This window comes from Vicia villosa, linkage group LG3 (genome assembly GCF_029867415.1).
Source record: "Vicia villosa cultivar HV-30 ecotype Madison, WI linkage group LG3, Vvil1.0, whole genome shotgun sequence".
Lineage (NCBI taxonomy): Eukaryota > Viridiplantae > Streptophyta > Magnoliopsida > Fabales > Fabaceae > Vicia > Vicia villosa.
The window spans coordinates 19335506-19361790 of NC_081182.1; the positions used below are offsets into that span (position 1 = coordinate 19335506).

Here is a 26285-nt window from a genome sequence, read left to right on the forward strand (position 1 = left end):
TATCACAACAATACCTATTTTATTAAAGTAACCATAATTAATTTAATATTTTATTGTCTTGAGATGAAATAATTAAGAGAAGTATAAGTTGAAATTTATTTATTTACATATATCTTGCACTATTAAATTCATGACTACGTGATTAGTACTCTGATAGACAATTACTACGGTTCCTGCTTACTTTTTTTTATATGTAATTAACTTTTACTTATCTCATTACAAATACATATTATCTTGCACTATTAAATTCATGACTACGTGGTTAGTACTCTGATACACAGTTACTACGGTTCATGCTTCCTTCTCCTTCCATTATATACATTATTTAACTTTGACTTAGCAAAATTCAAACCCGTGCGGACGCACGGGTCATCTACTAGTTTATAATAGAAGTGATGTTGAATTTTGATTGATGGTCTAATCCAATATTTATATTGAAGCTGTGTTATTGCTACTTCTAATTGTTGTACAGATAATCTCATAGATTTGTTGTTTATATGCATAGTATGAAGAGACCATTCCTGCCACGCTGTTAACACCCTCATTCAACTCTTTAGACCATCTCCAATGATAGTTTCTTCTATTGAGTTCTCCACCTGTACAGTTAATTTAATAATTAAATATTTAAAAAATTTGTCATGTCATAATAGAGTTGCATTGCAATGCAACAACTAAAAGATTGTAGTACTCAATCAAATCAAGTTATGAGGTAAAGTTGTGGGACCCATATCAGATTTTTATTAAAGTTAAAATTAAATAAATTTTTTTAATATGATGTGGCTTAGTGGGTCCCATAAAGAACTCAAATGTAAGTTGCACCATTGAAGATGCTCTTAGAGTATTTGAAATTGGATTACTTAAATTTGAATGAAAGAGGAGAGCTTTTGCGTATTGTTAGTCTACTCAAAAATGCACCTAGCTTGGTTAAACTTAATATAGAGATGAACATGAATACCTATACTTCTTAGCTTGTTTTTTATTGTTGCATTTTAAATGACAATTTTCATGTTTTATAATTACTTGTTTAGTTAACTTTTCTTGAATGGTCTTTTATTTACATTTTCAGCTGAAAAAATTTAATTAGTGTGTTGAACACTGAGATGTAAGAAAACAATGGTTGAATGTGAACTACTAGCCATTTAACTAGCTCATGTGTAGCATCCAACTTACTTTAGTTTTATTTTCATTGAAATTAATCTTTTTAAACACTAATTTGAGAAAAAAAATTACAATGATTTTGGCTTTTTAGAATAAGAGGCTAACGTGAAATAGTAATATTTTTGGGAGAAAGATTACAATGTGAAAAAAAAAAAAATTTAATACTTTTTATGAGGTGAAAAAAAATCTTATAGAAAATAGAAAGTGTCCTTTAATTTTCAAAAATATATTTTCAGATACATGTACACGCAACTCATTGTTACATAAGAAGAACTAAAGTCTACTTTTCAAGTAAACAATTTGAAACTTCTAATTGGTCCTAATTTTAATAACAAAAAACAAATTAACTGATACGATATACAATATAAATAATATAAATATGTATCTAAATTTGAAATTAGCTATTAATTTTAAAATAAATATTGATTATATAAATGAAATTGTATTAAAATACAAAGAAAAAAATCGAGAGATAAAAAAAGAATATTTAATATTAGAAAATAATAATTTTATCTTTCAAATTAAGATAATTATTGATTAAAATAATATATATTTTATTGATAATAACCCGTAAAATAGAAGTTTATTTAATACAATATAAAATCTAAGGGGACAACTTCTCTACCCATCACAAAAGGTTAGTGTACCTTCAACCAATCACAAGATTCCATTTAATTTTAATATATTTAATTAATTCTAAAAGAATAAAATTATTTGTTGTTTCCAAGAGATTTTACACTGAATGTAACTTTATCCAACTTTTTGAGTTTGGTAGATAAGAATTCACCAAAATTTATTTATATATAGATGTAAATTTAATATGAGTTATTTAATTGTAAAATAAAAAATAATTATAAAATCTCAATTTTTTTAAATAATCATACAAAAAGAAAACAAAATCATTTGTGAGATGAAAAAAGATAAAAAGAAAATTTCTGATATTTTGAAATAGAATTTTGTTTTTCAAATCAAGACAAATTGTTGATTAAAATAAAATAGACATTGTACTAATAATGACTCGTGAGATAAAAAATATTATTTGATGCGATATAAAATATATTTATATACAAATGCAAAATTTGAAATAATTTACTTAATTATAAAATGAATAATAATCATATAAATTTAATTGTAATTAATAATCATACAAAAAAGGAACCGTGAGACGGAAAAAGAAAAAAAATTTAAAAATAAAAATTTTATCGTTCAAATTAAGACAATGATTGATTAAAATAAAATAGATATTGTGTTGATAGTGATAACCCGTGAGATAAATAAATTTTTAAATTTATTAAAATTAAAAAATATATTATTAGTATTTTAAGTGATAATAAATAAATAGAGAAAAAAATTAAAATGAAATTGAAAAAGTGTGAGAAAAAAAAATGTGAGAGAGATTTGAAATTTTAATCAAGAGAGAGAATGAACACATGCAGTATTTAATTGTAATTATATTGGTGAAGGTTGAAAAATTAAATACCACATGTCACACATGTTGTAATATGAGATAATAATGAAAAAATAAAATACTCCCTCTGGTCTCATTTATAAGAAAAGATTCTCTTTCTAGATACATTGAATAAATAATGTATTTGGACACCATATTGTCCAGGTACATTACGTATTCAATGTATCTAAAAAGAGAATCTTTTCTTATAAATGGGACCGGAGGTAGTATTATTTAATAACTTAAATATCTTTTTTGTGTAAATAATTTATTGTAAAAGAGTATTTTATGGAGTCCATGTTATTGAATTGTTATAGATTGATACTAGAAGGACAAGAATCATAGACAAAAGCTTGAATATTTTATAAAAATTTTCATTGACGCATTACAATTCAACCAATTGGGTAACTAACTTTGTATTTCATTATTCACTTGCACTGGAAAAGAATCAATTTTTCTAAGATTCTGTTTCTCCAACTATGACAAACAAATGTGTAAAATCTTTTAGGAGATAAATGGAATGATTGTTAAGAGTCCCACATCGGATAATATATGGCCCGAACATGTCCTTATAAGTGGGGGCAATCCTCACCCTACAAGCCGGTTTTGTAGGGTTGAGTTAGGCCTAACCACACTTCTTAACATGGTATCAGAGCCTGGTTTAAGATCCGGTGGGCCACCTTCTATGGTTTCCGCTATCGGGCCACCCACCATTTATTTCCACGCTCCAGTTGTCTAGTCCTGGGCGTGAGGGGGTGTGTTAAGAGTCCCACATCGGATAATATATGGCCCGGACATGTCCTTATAAGTGGGGGCAATCCTCACCCTACAAGCCGGTTTTGTAGGGTTGAGTTAGGCCTAACCACACTTCTTAACAATGATATAAACTAGTTACCGTGAGATTGGAAAATGCAAGGTAGAAGATGATGACATGAGAATTTGAAGGTAATGTTTCCCGCGAAACCTGCCATATTCACGTAATCAAAATTTGTGCCTTGCAAGTAGTAAGTCATTTACATGTACAGATTTTGGAAGTACATTTTAAAACTAAAATTAATCATAAAATTGGGGCGTAGCTCAAAAGCAAATGAGTTGTGTGCATGAGGTGCCTTCGAAAATATATTTATAAAAATCGAAGTGCCCTAATAAATCATAAGGTGCATTAAGAAATTCCTAAAAAAAACACACAATAAATATTTGTTTCCACATTAATTTATCAGGCCAAGGACTAAGAACATACATCGAATATTTGGGAGAATTTCTTAAAGCACCTTATATACCTAAAAAACACCATATGCATTTTCTTAAAAATTTCTCAGTTTTTAAAGATGTATCTCCGGCACACCCTATTTTTAACGTCAGATTGTTCCAAAGATACATATCTGTGACGTGGTCGGAGATGTATCCTCAAAATTTATGTTGACATTAACGCATCAATTTGTGAATGATTCTCATATCAAATAATGTTAGAATATATTCTAAGATTCAACTATAATAACGATATGAATAAAACGACATATATATAAAGTTATAAGTCAAGACTACACAAATTCAAACCAAAAGTTACACCAAAGTAGATAAACAAAATACAATTCAAAATGTATTAAGATTACAAATACAATAACCTATTGCGTATAATGGACTATGAGTCAGCCTCGCCCTCGTCTCCCCAAGTTCCTGCGCTGCCTCTTGTACTGCAGAGTCTGTCGAGCCTCCGCCATCATGGCATCTATAACACCCCTCTCCTTAGAGTCATCCAGAAAGAGTCATCCATCAATACCCGTCTGCCCAATCTCCATGATACGAAGACACTTAGGCAAGACATCATGAGCATGATTCGCCCTAGCGTGTCCATCCTCTAGTATCTCCTGCTGATATTCAAGAATGTGACACCTAGAATAATCACCAATGTAACCGTCTACTTAGCTCCAATCATTTAGTGCTATGATACTTTCTGCCTCATCCGATACCAAACGATTAACAAAATCATCAAACACGGCATCCATATCTCTATGTTTCACAGTGGACGTAGCAAACACAAAAAGGAACTATGGGAATGTATTACATGTAGTCGAACTGACGCATGACACACTCAGGCAGATGAGGAGCCGTCAGATGCAACCCACAAGCCAACCATCCCTAGTATAAGACAATGTCATCAAAGAGAATCTTCTCACGATGACTGACGTAATAGTGGAGGTATATATCCTTAAATACTAAGCGGTCAATATACACTCTAAGCGGCCACAATTTTCCACAAGGGAAGATTGAAGTTCTTTGTGAAATGTTCCTTTGGATTGGTTGCATTTTATAAAACAACAACATGGAGAAGGGTTCAAAGTATTCAAGTTGATCTAGCTTGCTAAAGCTATACGAAGGTGTAGAAGAGACACATGTTGAACACAAAGTCCCAACATATTGCTACGACATATAGGTCTTGTGCACCAGAACTCTGCTGCTGCGTTTTGGAAGATTCTCTTATCAAAGATTGAATCAGATTTTATTGTTATTGAGTTAACAATATGATTATATATATGGTTTGTTGGACAACTGTGACGATCAAATCAAATTTAAAGAGATTTAAATTTGAATTTGTAACAAATCAAATCTTATCTTTTTGTTGGAGATATTCAAGGAACAAATCAAATTTCCAACAAAATCTGTATTATTCTGCACGACGTCAAATCCATGAAGAAAATCTCAGAAGAATAATGCTATATAAGAGGTCACAACCTACTTTGAAAATCAAACAATGAAGTATTGAAGCATTCACATTGAAGATCTTAGAGTGTTAGGTTTTTGTCTTATATTCCACGATAATGCTAATAGGATTAGTGTAGAATCTAATGTACACCTCTATGTTTAGTAATTTGGCATATAATGTTTGTCTAATTGAGTTGTAACATTCGACATCATTCATCTTGTTGATTGAAATTGATAACTATGGTTTAGTGGTTGTAATCACATATCACAGGTTGTGTGATAGAGAAAGAAATTGAGTAGGTTCTCAGATTTAGGAGGAGTCTCTAAATAGAAAATCATTGGGTAGTGTTAGGAAGAGGCATTGAATAACATGGGCTTGTTGTTGTTTGTAAGTCTAAATGTACTATGTTACTAATAGTGCATTTCCTTTCTCTAGGTTGTGGGCTCGACCATCTAGATATATGTGTGGTTTCACCAAACTAGGTTACCAAATTTCTATGTTATTTATCTTTTTTTCAGCTCCATCAACTGGTACAACTCATACTTGTGTTGGTTCTGGTATAACTTGTTGAACCTATTGTCGAAGCATCATGTTCGACATTTGTCCCCTGAGGAACATAATTTCACATACATCGTCCGTGCAATTTAAACGAACACTCTCTTTTCCTCGATCTCTTATCATCTTGTTTCAACTTCATCATTGTTAAAAACCCTTGTCTTCTATCCAAATCATTGTCGAACCTTCCGATTACAACGCCAAATCTCAAATTTTCAGCCTCCCTACAGACCCATTGCAGCATATGTTCACAAACAATAAACACTTATTTATTTGTAAATTGTGTACAAACATCTACCTCGGCAACAACCGGTCGAGCACCCGATTTAACATCATCATTCGCTTCATCCGATTTAACATCATCATTTATTTCATCTAGTTCAATATCATGCTTCACTTCGACTGATTTAACATCTACACTCACAATAACTTTGAAAAACATATTCGCGTGCACCATATCTAATACTAGCAACAATAGAAAAACAATATGAAACTCAAACTATCAGGACAATCTGGATATGTTCATCCGGACCACACCGAACTTCGTCCAAAGTAGCATATTCAAACTCAACGTTCATTTTTCAACTCAAAGACAAGATAAATGCAAGGAATGAGAGACAAAATAGATTAACTTTACCTGCAATTTCAATTTGTTTTGCTCCCTTTAAAGTGATAAAATACAAGAATGATATTTTGATTTTGAAAAATTGGTTGAAAATGAGAGAAATTCTTTTGAAGGGTTTTGCAATTAGGAATGTTTTTAACATGAAGATCATGTAAGGTGGTGTCTTATCAAATTTCTGCTGGACATTTTCGGAAATGCATCTATAAAAATATCACTAGTTTAGTTAATTAAATCAGTTGCGTGAATAACTAAACCCCAAAATGAATAGGTACTTCAAAGATACATCTCCAGATACACACAAACAATATACAAAGATGCATCTCCGGTTCATATTTTTTTAAAAAACTAAGGTGAAACTCAGAAAAGAAAAAATTGGTGTGATTTTGAATGCGTCCGAAGATACATCTCCGAATGAATGAAGTGCATTTTCGGATTTCCAAATGTGTGGAAGTCACGACTAAGTGTGGAAAGATCATTTCCCTTGCTATAGCTCGCTTTAAATTTCACATCATTGCTCTTTCTCATATAATATTGCAAAAATGCATCTTCTTGGACTCTACACTAGATTCTTCTGCCAAAATAGTAATCATAGGATTCGTCTAAATAAAGCATATTCCATCGAGTTGATAACCAGTAACCATCACTCTGCTATTTGTCCAGAATTTCAGTCCAAAAAAGTTATAGGCCAAAAACATTGTTTAGGTTGTGTACACATAGAGATAACAGAAATAATAATGCAAGAAAATTTCAAAAGGAGAAGCCAGAAAAACAGGCTTCAAACCCTTTAATTTCTACAAGCTATCAATAGTTTGATAACATTTTATATCTATAAAAAAAAACTAGCTTCATATAAGAGCCATAAATCATAATAATCCAACACAAAATCATAAATTATTATAGTCGAGACAAACGCAATGATTTACAAAACGATCATCCAATGGCTGCTAACGGATGCACATAAAACAGCTCAATTGTTCCGAACAGATGATCAAATGCGTCTACCCTATCTCATGGATAAGCCTCTTATATGATTGCTGGGATTCCTGTTTCAAAAATTTGCTCACCGGGTTTCGGTTTTGGAGAGTTCTCACAAGGAGGGTTGGATTTCTCAAGCTCTTCATCGATCATAATCGCCATTTCGCGACAAGTTAAGCTGCAAAATGCTTTCTCACCTCTGCAAAATATCAAATGAAATCAGTCAAAGAAAATATCAAGGTTCTGTGAATGTGATAGAGTCGCAAATTGCAACCCCAGTTCTTATCAAGGATTATGACAGAACGATAATTGAAACCATTGGAAGATATGCAAATAGTGCTAACTCACCTATAGATATAAATATCTTTCCCCTCCTCGAGTTTCTTGTCGCAATGGTGACAGAAACTTAAGAAGGCACGAGAGGGATACTGGTTTGGAGTTTGTAACCCTTTACCAATCAGATTCACTACCTTCTCCTTCTCGTGCTCTTCATTCTTAAAATGGTTTTTAACACATAAATCAGGATGAGTTTCCAAAACGCAATCACAAAAAATATGAGTTGTTTTGGGATTAGGCCCATGAGAGATCACACATGTATAATCCTCAGAAAGCTCAATCTCACTAGCCGATAGAGACTTCAAAATTTCATCGGAGGAACACATGGACAAAGTGTTTGGTTTCAACTCTGCCAATGCAATGGCATTTGAGTTCTCGTTTCCTCCAATAAAATGAGGAGGAAAGCTAACTTGAAATGCTGCATCTTTCATATCAAAATCATCAATATATGAATCACTAGCTTTCAATGATTTGCACGAATTCATTGAACAAGACCTAGTTCTCCCAATCGGTTCACCGAGTTCTAAGCTAGTTTCACCAATCTCAAAAAGGACATTGGATTCACATTCACCCTTATGAATAAGAGATTCGTTTCGGGTACAAAAGTCTTTAGGCAAAGACTCAGATGACTTAAAAGAATCCATACAAGTTTCACAAATTGGAGTTGTTTTGATCATCATTTGAAGAGTTTTTCGACAAAACCTAGAACAGTTACAATCTTCCAAAGACTCCACAATACTTAACCCAACTTTGCAACAATCCCAACTCCTCCGATTCTCCTCAAAAAGTGAAGATCTTTGGTTCCTAACAGGGTTACCTAAATTCGAAAGAACTTTAGTATCTAGAGGTGAAGTTGGACTTCTAACCGAATCCGAATCCAAAAACCCTTTTGGTCCTAAACCCACAAACAAACAAGGCATATTGAAAATCGAGTTGCCTTTGATATTGCGACCGAAGTTTTCAGAATTAGCATCAGAATTTGTCAAATAACCCATGTTGTGTTGATCTTTCTGGATTGAACTGCTTCTCTTCCTCAGCATTATCTCAACACACCTGTTCATCAAAAACCCAATTTTTTTCACATAAATCAAACAACCCAACACATTACAATGAAAAAGTTGAATCAACAAACAATGTTAAACAAATAGTTTCATCACATATGAGAATAAAAATTAAAACTTTAACCCACAAATATAAAAATTTCATAGGTCACACACATATTGCATGATTCAAGAGACCCATTAAACAAAACGTTAAAATAAACAATAAATTTGATTTTGAATATTACTAAAAACAATGTTACATTAATAGTTTCATCACATCTAAGAAAAAAAAATTAAAACTCTAACCTAGAAAACCATTATTGCATGATTCCATAAGACCCAGAAAACAAAATGTGCAAATTTTGAAACTTTAAAACAAAATCAAGTAAACCCCAAATGCATAAATTTGGGGAAAACAAAAAAAAAAGTTTTTTTTTTACCCAATAGAACACTGAAAGATTATTTTTTGATTAACCCCAAATGCAACATGTGAGTTATAGATAGGTCAAAGAAGCATAATCAGTGATGAAGAATGAAAGAAAACCAACCATAGAAAAAAGGGGAAAAGAAAAGGAAAAAGGAAAAGTCACCTGAGTTGTTTTGTTTCAGAGTTTTGAAAACTTGAGAGAAGGTTTTGAAGAGAAAAGAGTGACAAATGCGGTAAAAAAAGAGACTTGATGAGTGAAAAACTTGTGCAGTACTACTAGTGTTCTCTCTCTCTCTCTCTCTCTCTCTCTCTCTCTCTCTCTTCACTTTCTTTCTCTCTCTTGCATGCCTCAAAATCAGCGAAACAGTGAGCTTATGAAACACACTACTCTCACTCTAGAACTTCACTGTATAGTTTTGTCTTGTAGTGGTAGAATGTACTTTACCTGTTTTTGCATAATGGTTCATTGCAAATGGTGTTACTTTTTGTTGAATAAATTTAGTAATGTTAATTTATGGATGAGATGAAGGGTTATGATCTTAATTAAATAGAGTCATTATTTTCAGACAATTGTTTAGACGACAATTATTTCTTCGATGTGTCTGAATTATCCCTTCATTTCTCAATATAATTAATGATATATGGTTCTTAACCCAATTATAACGCTGCAGAGACATCAAGTGTGCAGAATATATATTTGAATTTGGGACATTTCAATTTTTTTGTTTGGATATTTCATAAACAGAATAGATATATTGTTATTCTACCCAAATCCCATGATATAAAAAATAATGGAAAGTAATTGAATGGAATAGAATGTATTAGATCCCGTTCTGCTCTATTCCATCTTTTTTAATCAATCTAAATGATGGAACATAAATTTATATCAGTATATTCCGTTCCATTCTCTTCCATTAATCCAAATATATTCTAAGATGTTAAACTAATAACATAACACATTCGATAAATTTTTATCTCATATCCGTATAAATAAATTCATTGAATTAAAAGTTATTATCATATATATTATGTCTATAAAATTTAACATCAATAGAAAGTCATTTGACATATCAACTAGATATATAAAAATTAATGTCTCACAAAATTTTATCTAAACATTAAAAATTTTAAACATGATCTATATATGACAGTAACTTTCAATCTTACGGTAAATTTTGTTATACAGATATACATTAAACAATTATAGGAAGTGTTATGCTACTGAATTTGACACTTTATTATAATTTGATGACCCAAAAATAATACGAGTACAATCAATATAATTTAATATTTTTTTAATAAAATAATATTTTTTTTAATTCAAAAATAAATATATTTTTGTGAATAAAATTGTTACCGCTGATCAAATTCATTAGACCTCTAAAATAAATTATAAAATTAATGCTTTAATAAGTAGAAATATTTTTTACATGTACAAAAAAAAATTACTAATCAATTAAAGATAGGTAAATATTAGTGTAAGCTCTGTTAAAGCAAAAGTTTTTTTAGGCCAATATTTATTAAAGCAAAAGTTAAACAATCCCAACTAAGAAAAAAGTGCATATGATTAAGATTGGAAATGGAGAAAAAAACTAATGAGAATAAGATTAATAATTAATTAATCGTTTACTCCTAAGTTTTACTATGTCATTAACTTTAACACTTTTCAGTAAACTACAAGCACACGTATAGCACGTGCGAGATTGGAGGGTAAAAACGGGACAGAGAGTGATCAGAAAACGACAAAATAGAGGTGCGATGATTGAATTAAAACTGACAATAAGTCACTTTCGTAGTCAGTTGACTGAGTTAAATAGGCCCACACAACTCCTTCACGCAAAAGAAAATAAACTCACTACCAGTGCTGCACTGCATCATTTAAAATTCAGTGTCTTACTCAATACGAAACCCGGAAAATAATTACTCCTATTTTTTAAAAATATTTTCTTGTTGGTTAAGTATAAAATCTTTCTATGTTAATTAAAGAGTATATAATATATAATAAAATTCACAACTTTGTCGTATTACCCGTTATTTTTTAATGTAGAATCTCAATTTTTTATTCGTTCTACATATTTGACTAAGTATTTCCTTATAAACCAATAGCAACTTATAAACCAATAGCAAATACTAATATAGATTATCTATAATATTGCAATTTTAGGTCGGGATTTTATAACAATTTCGACCAATCATGTTGAAGTTGGGTGTGGGATGTATGAGAGACCTTAAATTAAAACATGTGAGATGATTATGTGTTCAACACACGGGCGAGGATGAGGTGAATACGTTAATTTTTATTTTTATTTTGAAAGAGGTCACCTACCATGATTCTTGATGGAGTGGGGTTATTCTTTTTGAATTCGATGAAAAGGCAAGAAAGCATTGTGTCTGTCACTAGATCTAAAAATTTGTATATATCTATCTCTAGGAATGTATATAAGTATATGGAACGGTCTGGGTTTGGTTTGTTCAAAACTAAGACTCACATCATATAGGGTTATATCAATTTTGATGAGGTAAAGTAATCAACCACAATATTTTTTATCTGGTTTAAGTAAAAGAATAAATTTGTGCGTTGAATTGGGATGGATAGGTTGAATTGGGATGGATAGAGCGTTATCCTTTTTTTCATATTTTTCAAAAAATACTCCAACCATTTATATTTTGAAAATAGTTTAACCAACTAATGTAATTCTTTTAGCATAAAATATTTAAATTTATTATAGAATTCATCATAAAAATACTTACAAAAATCAATATTGCAATACTATAATACCTAGAATTGCATAAAAACTTACAACTTTTAACTAACAAGCTTTATCATCAAAATATTCATATCCTAAATAAATTAAAATTACGACTCACAAAATAATAAATGTGCAAAAGGCTAAAATTGAAGTAATACACCGAAGTCATCACTCATCAAATTACTAAAAAAGAATAAAAAGCATAGTCACCCAATAACTCTTGGGTTTCATTGCGTTAATTCGAATTTACCCAGAACCAATTTGTTTTGAATGATTTTTTATTTTTAAAAACCATGTTCATCCAATAACTCCACCGAGCCCATTTTTGTGTCTGTTTGGGTCTCTTTCACAGGGTTTGCTAGGTTTATACCCATACTTACCTTACGTTATATGATCACATTCTTTACAATCAATGACTACAAATATTTTATTTGGAAAATACATACAATGGCACTACTATTGTAGTCATATCAAGTATAGGTGACGCCCACTGTGAGGCCCAATAAAACATTCTTAGAACACACCTTTTCAATAAGAGCTTTTATAAACCAACCGTCATTTAACAATGGTGGCCACACACTTTTCATACAATTCTAGTGATCAGCAAGTCCTAGAGGAAATGCATGTCGCTATGGATGAAATGCATCGTTAAAAATAAACCTTGCGAGCAATCGTCCATACAATCCAACAACGAAAACATCAATGTAATGCACACTTGGAGTGGTGAAGGTTGACGACCTTCAACCCTCCTCTACCAAATTCTGGGATGGTTCATTCTCATAAAACTTCCAACTTCCCTCTATAGTGACGTTTGACTGGAAAAAAGACCCTCAAGATCGTGTCATTACCTTCAACGTACAGATGGTGATCGCTACCATATGGATTCTTCGGAAGGGGCGAGACGTTTTCCTCGCGAAAAATATATGCTTGTAAGGTTATGCGCGTCAATGACGTTCCTACAAAACCTTGTTCACCATCTACTCCCGAGGTCACTTTCTCACCTATGGACATCACTAAAATCCAACCTTATGAGGATGAACTTATGATCATTAGTGTCCAGACACTAGTACAAAATATACCTTCAATAAAGATATATTACGGCAGCCATTTGTTCACTGTGGTAATATCTTGTTTTTTATGCATATTAATTTATTTTAGTTAATTAAGAAACATTTCATCACAATTTTTAAACTCAACTGTGGTCATATAAATTGGGTGACAAGCTTCGAATCCCAGCGTCAACGTTTTTTCATTTTTCAATAAAATAAGTGCGTGACCCAACATATATTTTTATTTAAAAATTAAAAGTATAACAACCACGATTGTTTCACTAAACTGTGGTTATGTGTTCCATATTTCACTAGAGTTGTTTTTTGCAACTGTTGTAAAATCTTTTTCTCTAAATAAAAACATGACATGAGATTTATTTCTTTTATAACATGCAAGGGTGCCCTAGCAAACAAGACGACGACGATAGCGAAATATTTATCCTCTTCAACATATGGTATATTACCATTATGTGTTTGTTGTTTATTTCTTGTTCTCTTTTGATGTGGTAATGGTACTGCTTTCTGAAAGTTCTTCGCTAGGGTTTCTTTTTAACATAATAACATAATGACATATTGGGTTGTTCTTCGCTATGTTTATTTCTTATTCAAATTTTGTGACAATAACTTTGTGTAGATACAAACTCATTATTGGGTTATTTTAGGTTTTGGTCTTGGTGTTTTCGATGGTTATGCAAACGTCTGTTTTTATAAGAAATCTTGGTTAACATACAAACTGCCTTGAAGACTATGCATCAAGAATATGGGAAAGACAACAAGAAGGAATATGGGAAAGACAACAAGATAATTTACTGTAAGTTATAATTTATATATTAGATTTTGTGTATGAAGCATTAGTGTAACATTCACATTTCCTTTTTTTTGTTGCAACTGTGTTTTCCCATATTCCTTGATTTCTACTAAATCAAACACAGAATAAAATATGAATAAAAATAACTAGTGGTTTCCTCTTGTTCTACTAAAACTAACCTGAGCTTTTGTATAGGTTCAACCCAACCTCTTACAAAAAACTTGATATTTTGCACAAGTTCATCCCAACAAAATTATACAAATAACTTGAGCTTTTGCGCAAGACTCGTCCACTAACCTTTCACAAACAGCCTCGAGATTTTTACAAAAGTTCGACTCAATAACCTTTAACAAAACAACATCAGATTCCATGAGGTTAACTCAACAATATTAGACCAAGATTTATATAGTTTTAGCTTGCAACCTTCAAATCTATTACAAAAGATCAGAAAAGAACTACACTCTTGATTAAACAGTTACAACACAACATCAACACAACTCTTATATGAAACACTTTTCACTCTATCAGCACTAAAGCAACTCTAGTGAAAAAAACTTAATAAAGAAATGAGTAGTAGAAAGATACGCGCAGAATTTATTCAATAAAACTTGTGTTTTGAAAAGTGAGGAAATACCTGCTTTATATAGGAAAAAATATGGCTAAAAAAATCAACAATCCACGCGCTTTTCAAACTTTTAATAGATTAATAACATGTCTTAATTGATTACCTTAATCTAGAAAAGAAAACTTTGAATTTCTACGTCACTTAATCGATTACAAGACCCCTTAATCAACTAGGAGGCAGTAAAACTTGTTTTAATAAATTATATTAAAACTATTATGTAAAGGAAGCTTAAATAATGTATGAACAAGTAAACAAATGCTCAAATGCACATAATTAGCAACACGCGTTTAAAAGACCTAACTGCAAATAAGAACAATAAAAAAATTCTAGAGATGAGTGAGTAAAATTAAGAAGGTAATAAGCAAACCAAAGAAAAATTCTAGAACAAGCACATACAATGATATAAAACGGAATACAAGAGTTAAAGAGACATGCCAATGTAGTCGGCAAAATTATGATTTGCTACAAAATAGTGTTAGTGAAAACAGAGTATATATAGCAAATGAAACTAAACATAATTCTCATTCTATTTAAAGCACAAGGAATCTAAGATTCCCTAATCCCTACAAATCTTGTGAAAAGGTTCTGATGACATTGGTTTTGTAAAAATGTCAGTAAGCTGACTTTTAGTGTCAACGTATTCAAAAACAAAATCCCCTTTCTACATGATCTCTAAGAAAATGGTGTTGGATCTCAATGTGTTTAGTTCATGAATGGAGTATCAGATTCTTAGTGAGGCTTATTGAACTAGTACTATCGCACTTAATTGGAAAGTAGCCAAATTTTAAATCATAATCTAGAAATTGTTTCTTTAGTCAAAAGACTTGTTCACAACAGCTACCAACGACTATGTATTCAACCTCGACGGTAAAAAGAGCAACGCTATGCTGCTTATCAATGTGCCAAGAAAATAAATAGTTTCCAATAAAGTGACAAGTATAACTAGTACTTTTCCTATCCAACTTGCACCCTGGGGAATCAGAATCAGAAAAACCTATGAAGCTACAGGCACTACCTTTAGAATACCAAAAACTGTGTTGGGAGGTTCCGTTAAGATACCTGGAAATATATTGTATGATCTTAAAGTGGGATTCCTTAGGTGATTCTTGATATCTAGCCCACATGCACACGCTAAATATGATATTTGGCCTACTTGCCATTAAATAAAGTAAGGATCCGAGTATACCTATATACCTGGTAATGTCGAAGTCCATCCTCTCCTGTCTTTATTAATTAGCACATTAGATGCCATGGGAATTGAGATACTTTTTTAGTCTTTCATCTCAAACTTCTTGAGAAGCTATAAGTAGTATTTCGTTTTACTTATGAAAGTGCCTTTTTCGACTTACTTGATTTGCAATGCTAAGAAATATGTCAGCTATTCCATAAAAGACATCTCAATTTCTCCCTACATCAAACTCAGAAACTCTCGACAAAGAGATTTATTAGTAGAACCGAAGATAATATCATCTAGGGGTGTTCAAAATTGAACCGGCCTAATAGAAAACCGCAAAACCGATCCAAATCAAATCCAAACCGCAAAAAACCGCATTTGGTTAAGATGTATTTTGGTCATTTTCTAGCAGATCCGCGCGGTTCGGTTTGGTTTGCGATTTGTATTTTGCAAACCAAACCTAACCGCATTATGTTACAAAATATTAATAACCAATATATATTTATTTAATTTTTTAGAGAAATCAACTAGTATTATGTGTATATTTTATTATATTCTTTGTATGATATTTATTTTAATTTATATATCATCAAAAAACAAAATATTATTCATTTATAAATACTATTTTGACTAAATATAATTTATCGTATTCTTTGTATAATATATATTTATGAATGCAATTTTATGCATATCATTTTTTAGACCTAAGATAAAATTGTAAGAGCATTTTTATGTATCAAATTATAAAAAAAATTATGGTAATGTATGAATGTTTAAACGCAAAATTATATTTTTCTCTATATGTGTAATGTATGGCTAAATAAATTTTTTGTAAAAAACCGAAATAACCCAAACCGCATTAGTTTGGTTTGGTTTTATTTTTTAAATCCAACCAAACCAAATTGAATCGCTCGTTTTTTTCTCTCTCGCGGTTCAGATGATTTTTAGCATCAAAATTGCCCAAACTACACCGCGAACACCCTTAATATCATCCAAATATATTTGAACCAAAGAATATGATTTGCTTTGCGCCTAATAAATAAAGTGGCATCGATTTTACCACAATTGAATCCTTGTTTGATTGAAAATCCACGTAATTTCTCATACCATGCTCTAGGAGCTTGTTTGACACCATAGAGGGCTCTTTTCAATTTAAAAACATAGTTAGGATTTTTCTGATCCTCAAAACCCGGAGGTTGTTAGACACACACCTCTTCATTTATATGACCATTAAGAAAAGCAAATTTAACATCCATTTGATAAAGCTTAAAACCCAGGCAACAAGCAAATTCCAAAAGGAGTCTAATAGCATATAGACGAGCTACATGAGCATAAGTATCGTCGTAGTCCATTCCTTTAGCTTGACTATATACTTTTTCCACTAATATTGCTTTATTTCTAGTAATTACGCCATCTTCATCCATCTTGTTCTAAATAGCCATTTAGTGCCAATGACGGTTTTATCAATTAGACGTAGAACAAAGTCTCAAACCTTGTTACGTTTAAATTGGATAAGTTCTTCTTGCATAACAAGTAGGGATGTCAATTGCATCTGTTAATGGGAATCCCTGTGGGGAATATCTGTGTGGAGATCCGAAGTTGGGGATTTTTTTCCCCGTGGGGATGGGGATGGAGGGAAAAGTTCCCCCAATAACACTTTGGGGCGGGGATTGGAAAAGTATCCTCCGTCCCCGTGGATTCCCCGACTCCGACGATATATTTTAATTTATATATTTTATATATTATATAATTATATAATTTTACATGAAAAATATTAATGTATTAGAAAATGAAGAGTCATTAGAAGTTATAGATTTGTCACACATAATCAACCACTTGCGTTGGACGACATCGGTATTGTTGTAGTAAATTAGTGGAAGCACAGTAGCAAGTTATGTTACTATTTATTTATTTATTTTTATATTAAAAAATATTAGCAACATCAAGTTCTTTTGCTTTTTTTATTTATTATTGATGCAAGATGTATTTTTATTTTTTTTATAAAATAAAGATGCAAATATATGCGTTTTAAAAAATACGGAAAAAAATAAAAAAATATTAGTGTCATATCTATCATATAAGAAAGTTAAATGTTCTTGAAATACCAATTTTACCCTTTTTGCCAATACTCAACAATGAGCCTATCCACGTGGACACCCTCTACATTACAATGCTTTGGGCTGAAAATAATATTTTTTTATTATTTGGGTGGTAGCTAGGCAGACTTAATTTCTATTCTATGTTTTCATTCCCAACGTTTCTTCTTGCACAAAGCCTCCTCTTTCTTCTTGCACAAAAACCTCTTCTGTTTATAGGGTTTGTTGCAGATTTCTATATCTTTCTCTTTCAAAATTTAAAATTGATTTAATATTTCATAGATTGAGGCTCATGTTTTTGTATGTCTTCTATTTTTTTCTTCAGATCTAGAAAACATTTTGCATGTGAAAGGCAATAAGAGATCTATCATTTTGTAGTTTGTCTTCACCTATGTTGGCTTTAGAGAAGAATGAGTTCCTCCTTTTGTAACATTATTGTACTATCAAGAAAAGGAAAGAAAACTAATTGAAAAATGAGTTCATTCTAAAGATCACAACTTTTTTTTTAAATACATTCTAATTTTTAAAATTACTACATTTGCAATTTGAGCACGTGTTCTTCTTCTACTCCTATTAATACTCATTTATAACTTTATCATCATTTTCTTCTCTTATTCAAAATTCTGAAGTAAACATTTAGAAAATTTGGTATGTATTTAATTTGAATGGTGTGAATTTGATATGCATTTAAGGAGAATATCTTAAAGTTTAAAAGAATTACTATTTTTTAAAATCATAACTATTTGTGTGTTTTTAAGGACAAAATATATTTGATGAATTTTTAATTTTTTTCTGATTATATTTTTGTTGAATTCGTTTTTATATGAAATGTCTATATTTTGTTTGAGATAGTTTTAATTATTTCAAGTAAGTATATAATTAGATGGAAAAATTATGTATGGGATGAAATTTTCTTGCTATTTTTTTGAATTTTTTACTATACAATAAAATTTTATCCTCTTTCTATGATGCGTAGTGCTTATCGATGATGGAAGTGTTAGGTGGAGAAGTGAAATCAAATTTGACAATTCTATGACAATAATTGTATTTCTCCCTAATTTAATATTTGATTTTATGTGTAGTATTTTAAAAACTTTCCACACATAGACGGTCAAACTACTCTGCTATAACTAGACTGTATCTACTACTGCACTACTTTTTTTCCAACTTTTCAGTAGGGATAATAAATACCTATTTACACTAATATTTAAGGTAAGCTATATTATTGTATATAATTCTCTTGCTATTTCTTAAATAAATATGCTTCTCTTGCAATTTCTACGGGTACATAAATTTAAATTTATAAACTTTTATTTTACATTTAATTTAAATTAAGAATTTATTAGAGGAATAAAGTCTTTTTTATGACAGAAAAACGTAGTAACTAATAAAAAATAATTACATTTATCAATTTTATTTTATTATAATTAATTAATTTATGATTATTATAATGAGATATATTGGACCGTTAAAACACTAATGAATTATTAATAGCGATTCTACTTTGCCTTTCAAAATATACTGCATCATATGAATAATTTATGTATAATGAATTATCTACTTTTGTCCTCTAATAATTTATGTATAATTCATTTTGTTTCTAACGTAACAATTTGAAAAAGATTTGAAATGTGTATAAGGTTCACATATAAGCAACAATGACAATATCAAAACATATCTCTTTATATCTAATCTCACATTAAATATTTGAGAGACTTTGAATTTCATATTTTTCAAAATAATAGTTGATAATAAATCAACTAAAATTATTATATTTCATTTCACTTCTATCTATTTTTTTATACTTGACTAAAATGAAAATTATAGGTAGAAGTAGTCATAGACTTATAAATACAAAAGTGACTAAAGTAGCATTTTTTTTCACTCTAAATATCTTGCAAGGATATGAACCATACCCTTTCAATGGGGCATACAACGATATTACACTTTCAATGGGGCATACAACGATATTACACATTTTATTTACCTTCCCAATACAACTTTCTCTAACCTCATACTCAACATTTTCAATCAAAATATTTTAACTAATTAAATTCAAATATTTCTATTACTTTACCTTCTACAATTTATGAGGGGAATAACTAAAAGATTTGTTTTAATACTTAAAACGATTTACTTTACCTTCTATAATTAATGATTGTTTTTAAAAATTTATCATTCACTATCATAATAGTCGTTTAATGAGTTTGGTAGTAAGTGATTTTAAGGTCAATAATTTTTGTGACAGAATAAACTTAGCCAACATTCTCATTTAAGTAAATAATTTTATAACAGATTATTTTTAATAAATGTTTTTTACAATTTCGAATTTTAAAGAGAAAATAATATATGAGAAAATTTATGCTTCTAAATGAAATTAATAATATTTTTCAAGTTAGTTTTAGTGTATAAAATGTAATGTAAAAATAAGATTATATTTTACTAAACCTTTTGTACACGGAAACATGAAGCTATTGATCAAAATATTGATTATTAACGGGACATGAAATTATTGATCAAAATATTGATTATTAGCGGGACATGAAATTACTGATCAAATTATTTTTTAAGGTACAAGGGGACATGAAGTTATTGATCAAACTAATATTTGTACACGGGAACTAAATATTTGTACACGGGACATGAAGTTGTTAGTCAAAATATTGATTATTAATGGGACATGAAGTTACTGATCAAAATATTTTTTTATTAATTATACATTCAATTATTATTTTTTCAAGGGTAATCAGATATGTTTTATTAAAAAATATAAATCTGAAACAAATGCGCGTCCCGTATCAGAACCCGTGCAAACGCACGGGTTTGTTACTAGTTTTTGATCAAAAAGTGTAGAAATTTTCTTAAGATCCGATCTCCGTGGATATCCGTGGGGATCTGTGGGGATGGGGATGGGGGGAAATATTCCCCCGTGGCGAGGATTGGGGATGGGGATGAGGACTAAATTTGGGGGCGGGGCGGGGAGCGGAGAAGCATCCTCCGAACAATATCTGCCCCGTTGACATCCCTAATAACAAGTAACCATCCCTCGTCAAGTAAGGCATCAAATATCAATTTAGGTTTAATCTGAGAAATGAAAGCAGAGTACTTACAAAAATTAGTAACTTGTGATCTTGTACTTACACCTCTTTTGATATCTCCCAGAATTTTATCCAATTGATGATCCTTTTTTATTGTACAATCTTGAGGCAGCTAGTTCGAGGTCTCTTGTCTATCATCCTCATGTATGTTTTTCTCTTTATCTTCCTTAATGTCCTTATTCTTTGTTGAAGGATTTGGATCCTCTTTGAATCTCTCGTCGTTGATCAAATTTTCCATTATCACACCTGAAACATCATATCAAACACCTTCCCCCGTATTTTGGGGTGAGGACTCATGAAATGCAACATTAATAGATTCTTCTACTGAAGCAGTTCTATGATTACAAACTCTATGAGCCTTACTCATGGATGAGTACCCCAAAAATATCCCAACATTAGACTTAGCATCAAATTTCCCAAGGTTATATTTTCTATTATTCAGAATGAAACAATTGCAACCGAAAACGCAAATATAAGGAATATTTCGTTTTCTACGTTTAAGTAACTCGTCGGCATCTTCTCTTGGATAGGTCGAATGACCATCCTGTTTAAGACATGGCATGCGGTATTAATTGCATACGACCAAAAGTACTTGGGTAGGATCATTTCTCTTACCTTGGTTCGTGCCAATTCTTCTAAAACACGATTTTTACATTCAACAACACCATTTTGTTTAAATTTCTCAAAAAGGAAAAGTTATGAGCAATCCCATTTTTGGTACAAAATTTTTGAAATAGATGATTAACAAATTCACCACCATGATTACTACGTAGTGTGATAACTTCCTAACTAAAAATAGTTTGGACATCCTTAGAAAAATTAACAAAAGCTTCAAAATTTGCATCCTTATGATTTAAAAGCTCATGTATGTAAGGTAGACCATGTTTCATCTTCTTCATATTGAGCATACTTAAACTTCTAAAATTCAAGTGTCCATAACTATGATGCCACAAACAGTTATTCCTTTCTACTAGAGTCTAACCAAGACATTTATGCATCCTGAATCCATATACCACAGCCTAGTTAGACCATCATCGGGTTAAGTATTGGCCATCAACAGCACCTCATCAAAATCACTTGTATAATGACCAAATCTTTGACAATTGTAACACTATACCTTCTTCATGTCGACTTTCTTTAACGAATTCTTGTTGCCCATGACTTTCTTGATTGCATCAGTGTGATTTTTTGAATTCTTTCTTGAATTATCATCATTAGCAAGATTCTTTCTTTGATTCGCCTTTTACTTTCCAGAATTCTTGGTGAATCTTGCTTGCAATACCTTCTCATTTGTTTTCTCCCTCTCTAAGCTCCCTTGATTTAATATCATCTCACGAGCTTCCAATGAAGCTTGAAGTTATTCCAACTTAATCTCAACTAGGTTCTTGACCTCTTCAATAGACACTACAATACAATTAAAGTTTATAGTTAAAGATTTTAACACTTTCTAAATCTTCTGTAAATCATTGATTGATTCACCACACGCCTTCATCTGGTTCGTTAGCAGCAGCACATGTGAAAAGAATTCTAAAAATGACTCATCTTCCTTCAATTTTGTCATTTCAAATTGTTTTCTCAAGGCCTCCAACTTTACCCTCCTAAGTTTCTCATCACCATCATACAACTTCTTCAGCTTATTCTAAGTTGTTTTAGTTTATTCTTCTTCTACTACCTTCTCAAAGATATTTGGATCCACGCACTGGTGAATCAAGAAGAGAGCCTTCCCGTTTTTCTTCATATGTTTTTTGTGCGTAGCTTTCTGAACATCACTTGCATTCGCCACCAATGGTGAGACTCCTTCTTGCATGATTTCACAAACATCTTGAAACCTGAATATGACCTTCATTTGCACAATCCACCTCTCATAGTTTTCACCTGAAAACCGATATTTGTAGGAACTGTGTTAATGTTGTGTTACTGTTTTCCTTTACAGATTCTCTGAATCGCAACCCAGGCTCGTTGATACCAACTTTTTTGAACAAAAAGTACTCTAGGGTTAGAGAAGGAAGAAGAAGAGAGTGAATAATTTTTTGTGTAAAAGTGGTGATTGAAAATTCTCTTGTTGTATTCATAAGAGTGCATTACATAAGTATTTATACACAAAGCTAACTAATTTGTACACCATGTGATCCTAGTCAAATTCACTTACTTGGTGAGCTTGTGACTTCACATCGACAACACAACTTCGACTTCTCATATAAACACAACTCGACCCTACTTAGAAGACACAACTTGTCTTCTAGTCGAAAACACAACTAAATTTCTAGCTGAAAAAATAACTAATTAGATAGCTTTAAAATACAAACAACAACAATTATTATTATTATTATTATTATTAGGGAAATGCTAACAAGTGCCCCAGGGGCACTTTTTAAGAGCTTAAAAGAGTAAGTTTTTCTTGGAAATATAAATAATTAATGCATCGAAAATTGAAATAGTTAACTTTTTAAAGAATATTTTCTTTAAATAGAATGCTTAAAGAGTGCCCCCGGGGCACTCGTTAGCATGACCCTTATTATTATTATTATTATTATTATTATTATTATTATTATTATTATTATTATTATTATTATTATTAATTATTATTATTATTATAAACTAAGCTTGAGCTATTCTTAAGTTAAGATTGTGACTATATGTTACCTATTCTTAAGTTACAAAATTTCTAACTCTTTCTTGAGCTATAGTAATTATCGATATAATAGCAATAAATAAAATTAAATATGTGACTGGAACCTCATCCATAACATATCTAAAATAACATATCTAAAGACATAAAATTCATAAAATCTTGAAATACCTTTTAGTTTTTTTGGCATGGATGAGATTGTTTTATTTATAAGTATTGTTTGAGTTAGTCAAATTATTGTTACATGAACTTGTATAAGTTCAACCTTAGAGTAAGTCCAACATAGATTTAGGTAAAGGTGGCGCTAACTAAATGGATCTTCACCACCAACATAGATTCATTTACTATAAATAAGTAACTCTATAATTCTTCATAAAATCACAATTCACGTACCTTCATTTTCTACGTTTTTGCAAAAGCTTTGAGTAATGGCTATCAATCTAAACATCATAATGTTGGGTTTAGTTGTGTTTCTTCTTGTACAAAGCAAAGTAAATCCAAATAACTTCTTTAGTTGTTATGCTATGCTATGCAGACCTTCATCTTTTATTTTAATTTTCTTTTATTTTTTTCCTTTTAAATATTTGAATTATAAAGAGAGTGTTTATGAACGTGATGTTGTTTGCATGCATGCATTTGATTAAATCATTTACGTGATTTTCTACAACTTTATAAAGATATCATTAGGGTATATATATATTCTTAAAATTGTATAAATAATATAGTACTTTTCAGGCTCAGATTGGTGTAACTGCAATTGAGGCTCCAACTCTGGCTCCAGCCTCTGCACCGGCACCGGCTCCTACTCTAACTCCGATTACGGCTCCAGCTCCAGCTCCGAAATCAGATTCAACCCCAGCTCCTTCTGTAAATCCAGCGGCTCCCGGTGTTCCTGTAACTCCCGAAACGCCGGCAGCTCCAACAATCCCAGAAACTCCACCAACTCCGGATCCGCCAGCAACTCCGGCAGCCCCAGAAGCTCCGACAACTCCCGAAGCTCCTGCAACTCCAGAAACTCCACCAGCTTCGGATTCGGATACGCCGGTAACTCCAGCTACTCCGGCAACTCCAGAAGCTCCTACAACTCCTGAAACTCCACCAGCTCCGGATACGCCAACTACCCCGGCAACTCCTGAAACTCCTGAAACTCCTGCAACTCCTGAAACTCCATCCAATCCAGCCACTTCCGAAACTCCACCAACTCCACAAACTCCATCTTCTCCTGCAACTTCAACTCCGACTTCATCTCCATCTCCGGCTCCATCTCCATCTCCGGCTCCGGCTCCGGCTCCAGCAAATCCAACAACTAAGAAAACTCCATCAAGTCCTACAACTCCAACAACCCCGGTGACTCCATCAACTCCAATAACCCCGGTGACTCCATCAACTCCAGCGGCTCCGGACACTCCAGCAACTCCTACAACTCCATCAGCTCCAGTGACTCCAGCAACTCCTACTCCGGCGACTCCCGATCCAGCAGTAAGGATTTTCACATGTTGTATTTTTTAATTCAGACAGTTTTACAATAATATTTCTTCTCATGTTAATTTCATCTTTTTTAATTGAGTTTCAGCATGGCACCACAGAAGGCAGTCTTAAACCAGAAGGTACTTATTCAATACAAGATACATAATTTTACTTACAAATTGATGTTACAATAATATTCACTAAAATGATGTATACTTGATTAAAATTGCAGAATGTGCTCCTAGATGTGAAGATAGATGCGCAAAAACACATCACAAAAAGCCATGTTTGTACTATTGTAAGTACTGTTGTGCCAAATGCCTGTGTGTACCTCCAGGAACTTATGGAAACAAAGAAGTATGTCCATGCTATAATGACTGGAAGAATAGAGATGGAGGACCCAAATGTCCTTGAGCATTGTTTCTACTAAGCTGCTCTCTCATCATGTACTATACCATCAAATTTGTTCCATGTAACCATGTTTCATTTAATTAGGCTTAGGTTTATTCTTCTTCAAGGAATAAAAGAAAATTTTATATCTACTTGTGTTGATACTTTAAAAAATATAATTAGTAGTTTAGAATTTGATGAAAATGTCCAAGCCAGAGAAACTAGAATTAAAAAATGGTTATAAAAAGATACTCCTATAACATGTTTAATGCTGTGCTGATTACAATTGGTTTTATTTTTTGGTTATAGATTAAGATTGATAATAATGTATACAAATTTGATTAATTTATAAAATATATTCGGATTTTAATTATTCACTGACATTCTTTTATTGTGAATAATTTACAATATAGTAAGATTTGATGTTTTTATATCCATAATTATTATAAACATAAGTTTTTTTAAGTGTGTTAAAACAAAATAAAAATACATTATATAACTATTACATTTAAAAACAATTGATCATTTTTAATGGCAAATATACAATTATATAAGAGGAAAACAAGAGAACAAATAATACAAAGTAAGAAAACAAGAGAACAACACCAACTAAAAAATAGGTGATCACCCCTTACCATGAATTTAGTTTGGTATCGGTATCATCAACCAATTAATTATTATAAGGACAATGCTAACGAGTACCCCGAGGCACTGGTTAAGAGTTTAAAATAGTATATTTTGTTTATTAAATATTTGTATTAAATATAATAAAAATTAAAATAATTGACTTTTCTAAGAAATAAAAGGTATGTTTTTCTTGAAAATACTTGTATTCAATGAATTGCAAGTTTAAATTATTGATTCATTTAAAGAATATTTTCTATATTTGAAATTCTTTAACCAGTGCCCCTGGGGCACTCGTTAGCATG

General features: G+C 31.3%; 2 protein-coding genes across 3 annotated transcripts; one reads left to right on the plus strand and one right to left on the minus strand.

Moving 5' to 3' along the window:
- Positions 1-6709: 6709 nt before the first annotated feature.
- LOC131655060 (FCS-Like Zinc finger 10-like) lies at positions 6710-9627 on the minus strand. Of its 2 annotated transcripts, none has more exons than XM_058924965.1 (3): positions 9284-9403; positions 7813-8853; positions 6710-7663 (listed from the first exon to the last, which is right to left on the minus strand). In XM_058924965.1, exons 2-3 carry the CDS (start codon positions 8838-8840, stop codon positions 7513-7515), a joined length of 1179 nt encoding a protein of 392 aa, XP_058780948.1. In that variant the 5' UTR covers positions 8841-8853; positions 9284-9403; the 3' UTR covers positions 6710-7512. The 2 variants fall into 2 exon arrangements, with proteins under 2 accessions (XP_058780948.1, XP_058780947.1); XM_058924964.1 differs by lacking the exon at positions 9284-9403 and adding an exon at positions 9434-9627 and having other exon boundaries at positions 6712-7663.
- Positions 9628-23927: 14300 nt separating this feature from the next.
- LOC131655061 (gibberellin-regulated protein 14-like) lies at positions 23928-25380 on the plus strand. The gene is made up of 5 exons (XM_058924966.1): positions 23928-23990; positions 24235-24268; positions 24764-24978; positions 25073-25106; positions 25199-25380. The coding sequence occupies exons 1-5, from the start codon at positions 23928-23930 to the stop codon at positions 25378-25380; spliced, it is 528 nt and encodes a 175-aa protein (XP_058780949.1).
- Positions 25381-26285: the final 905 nt, after the last annotated feature.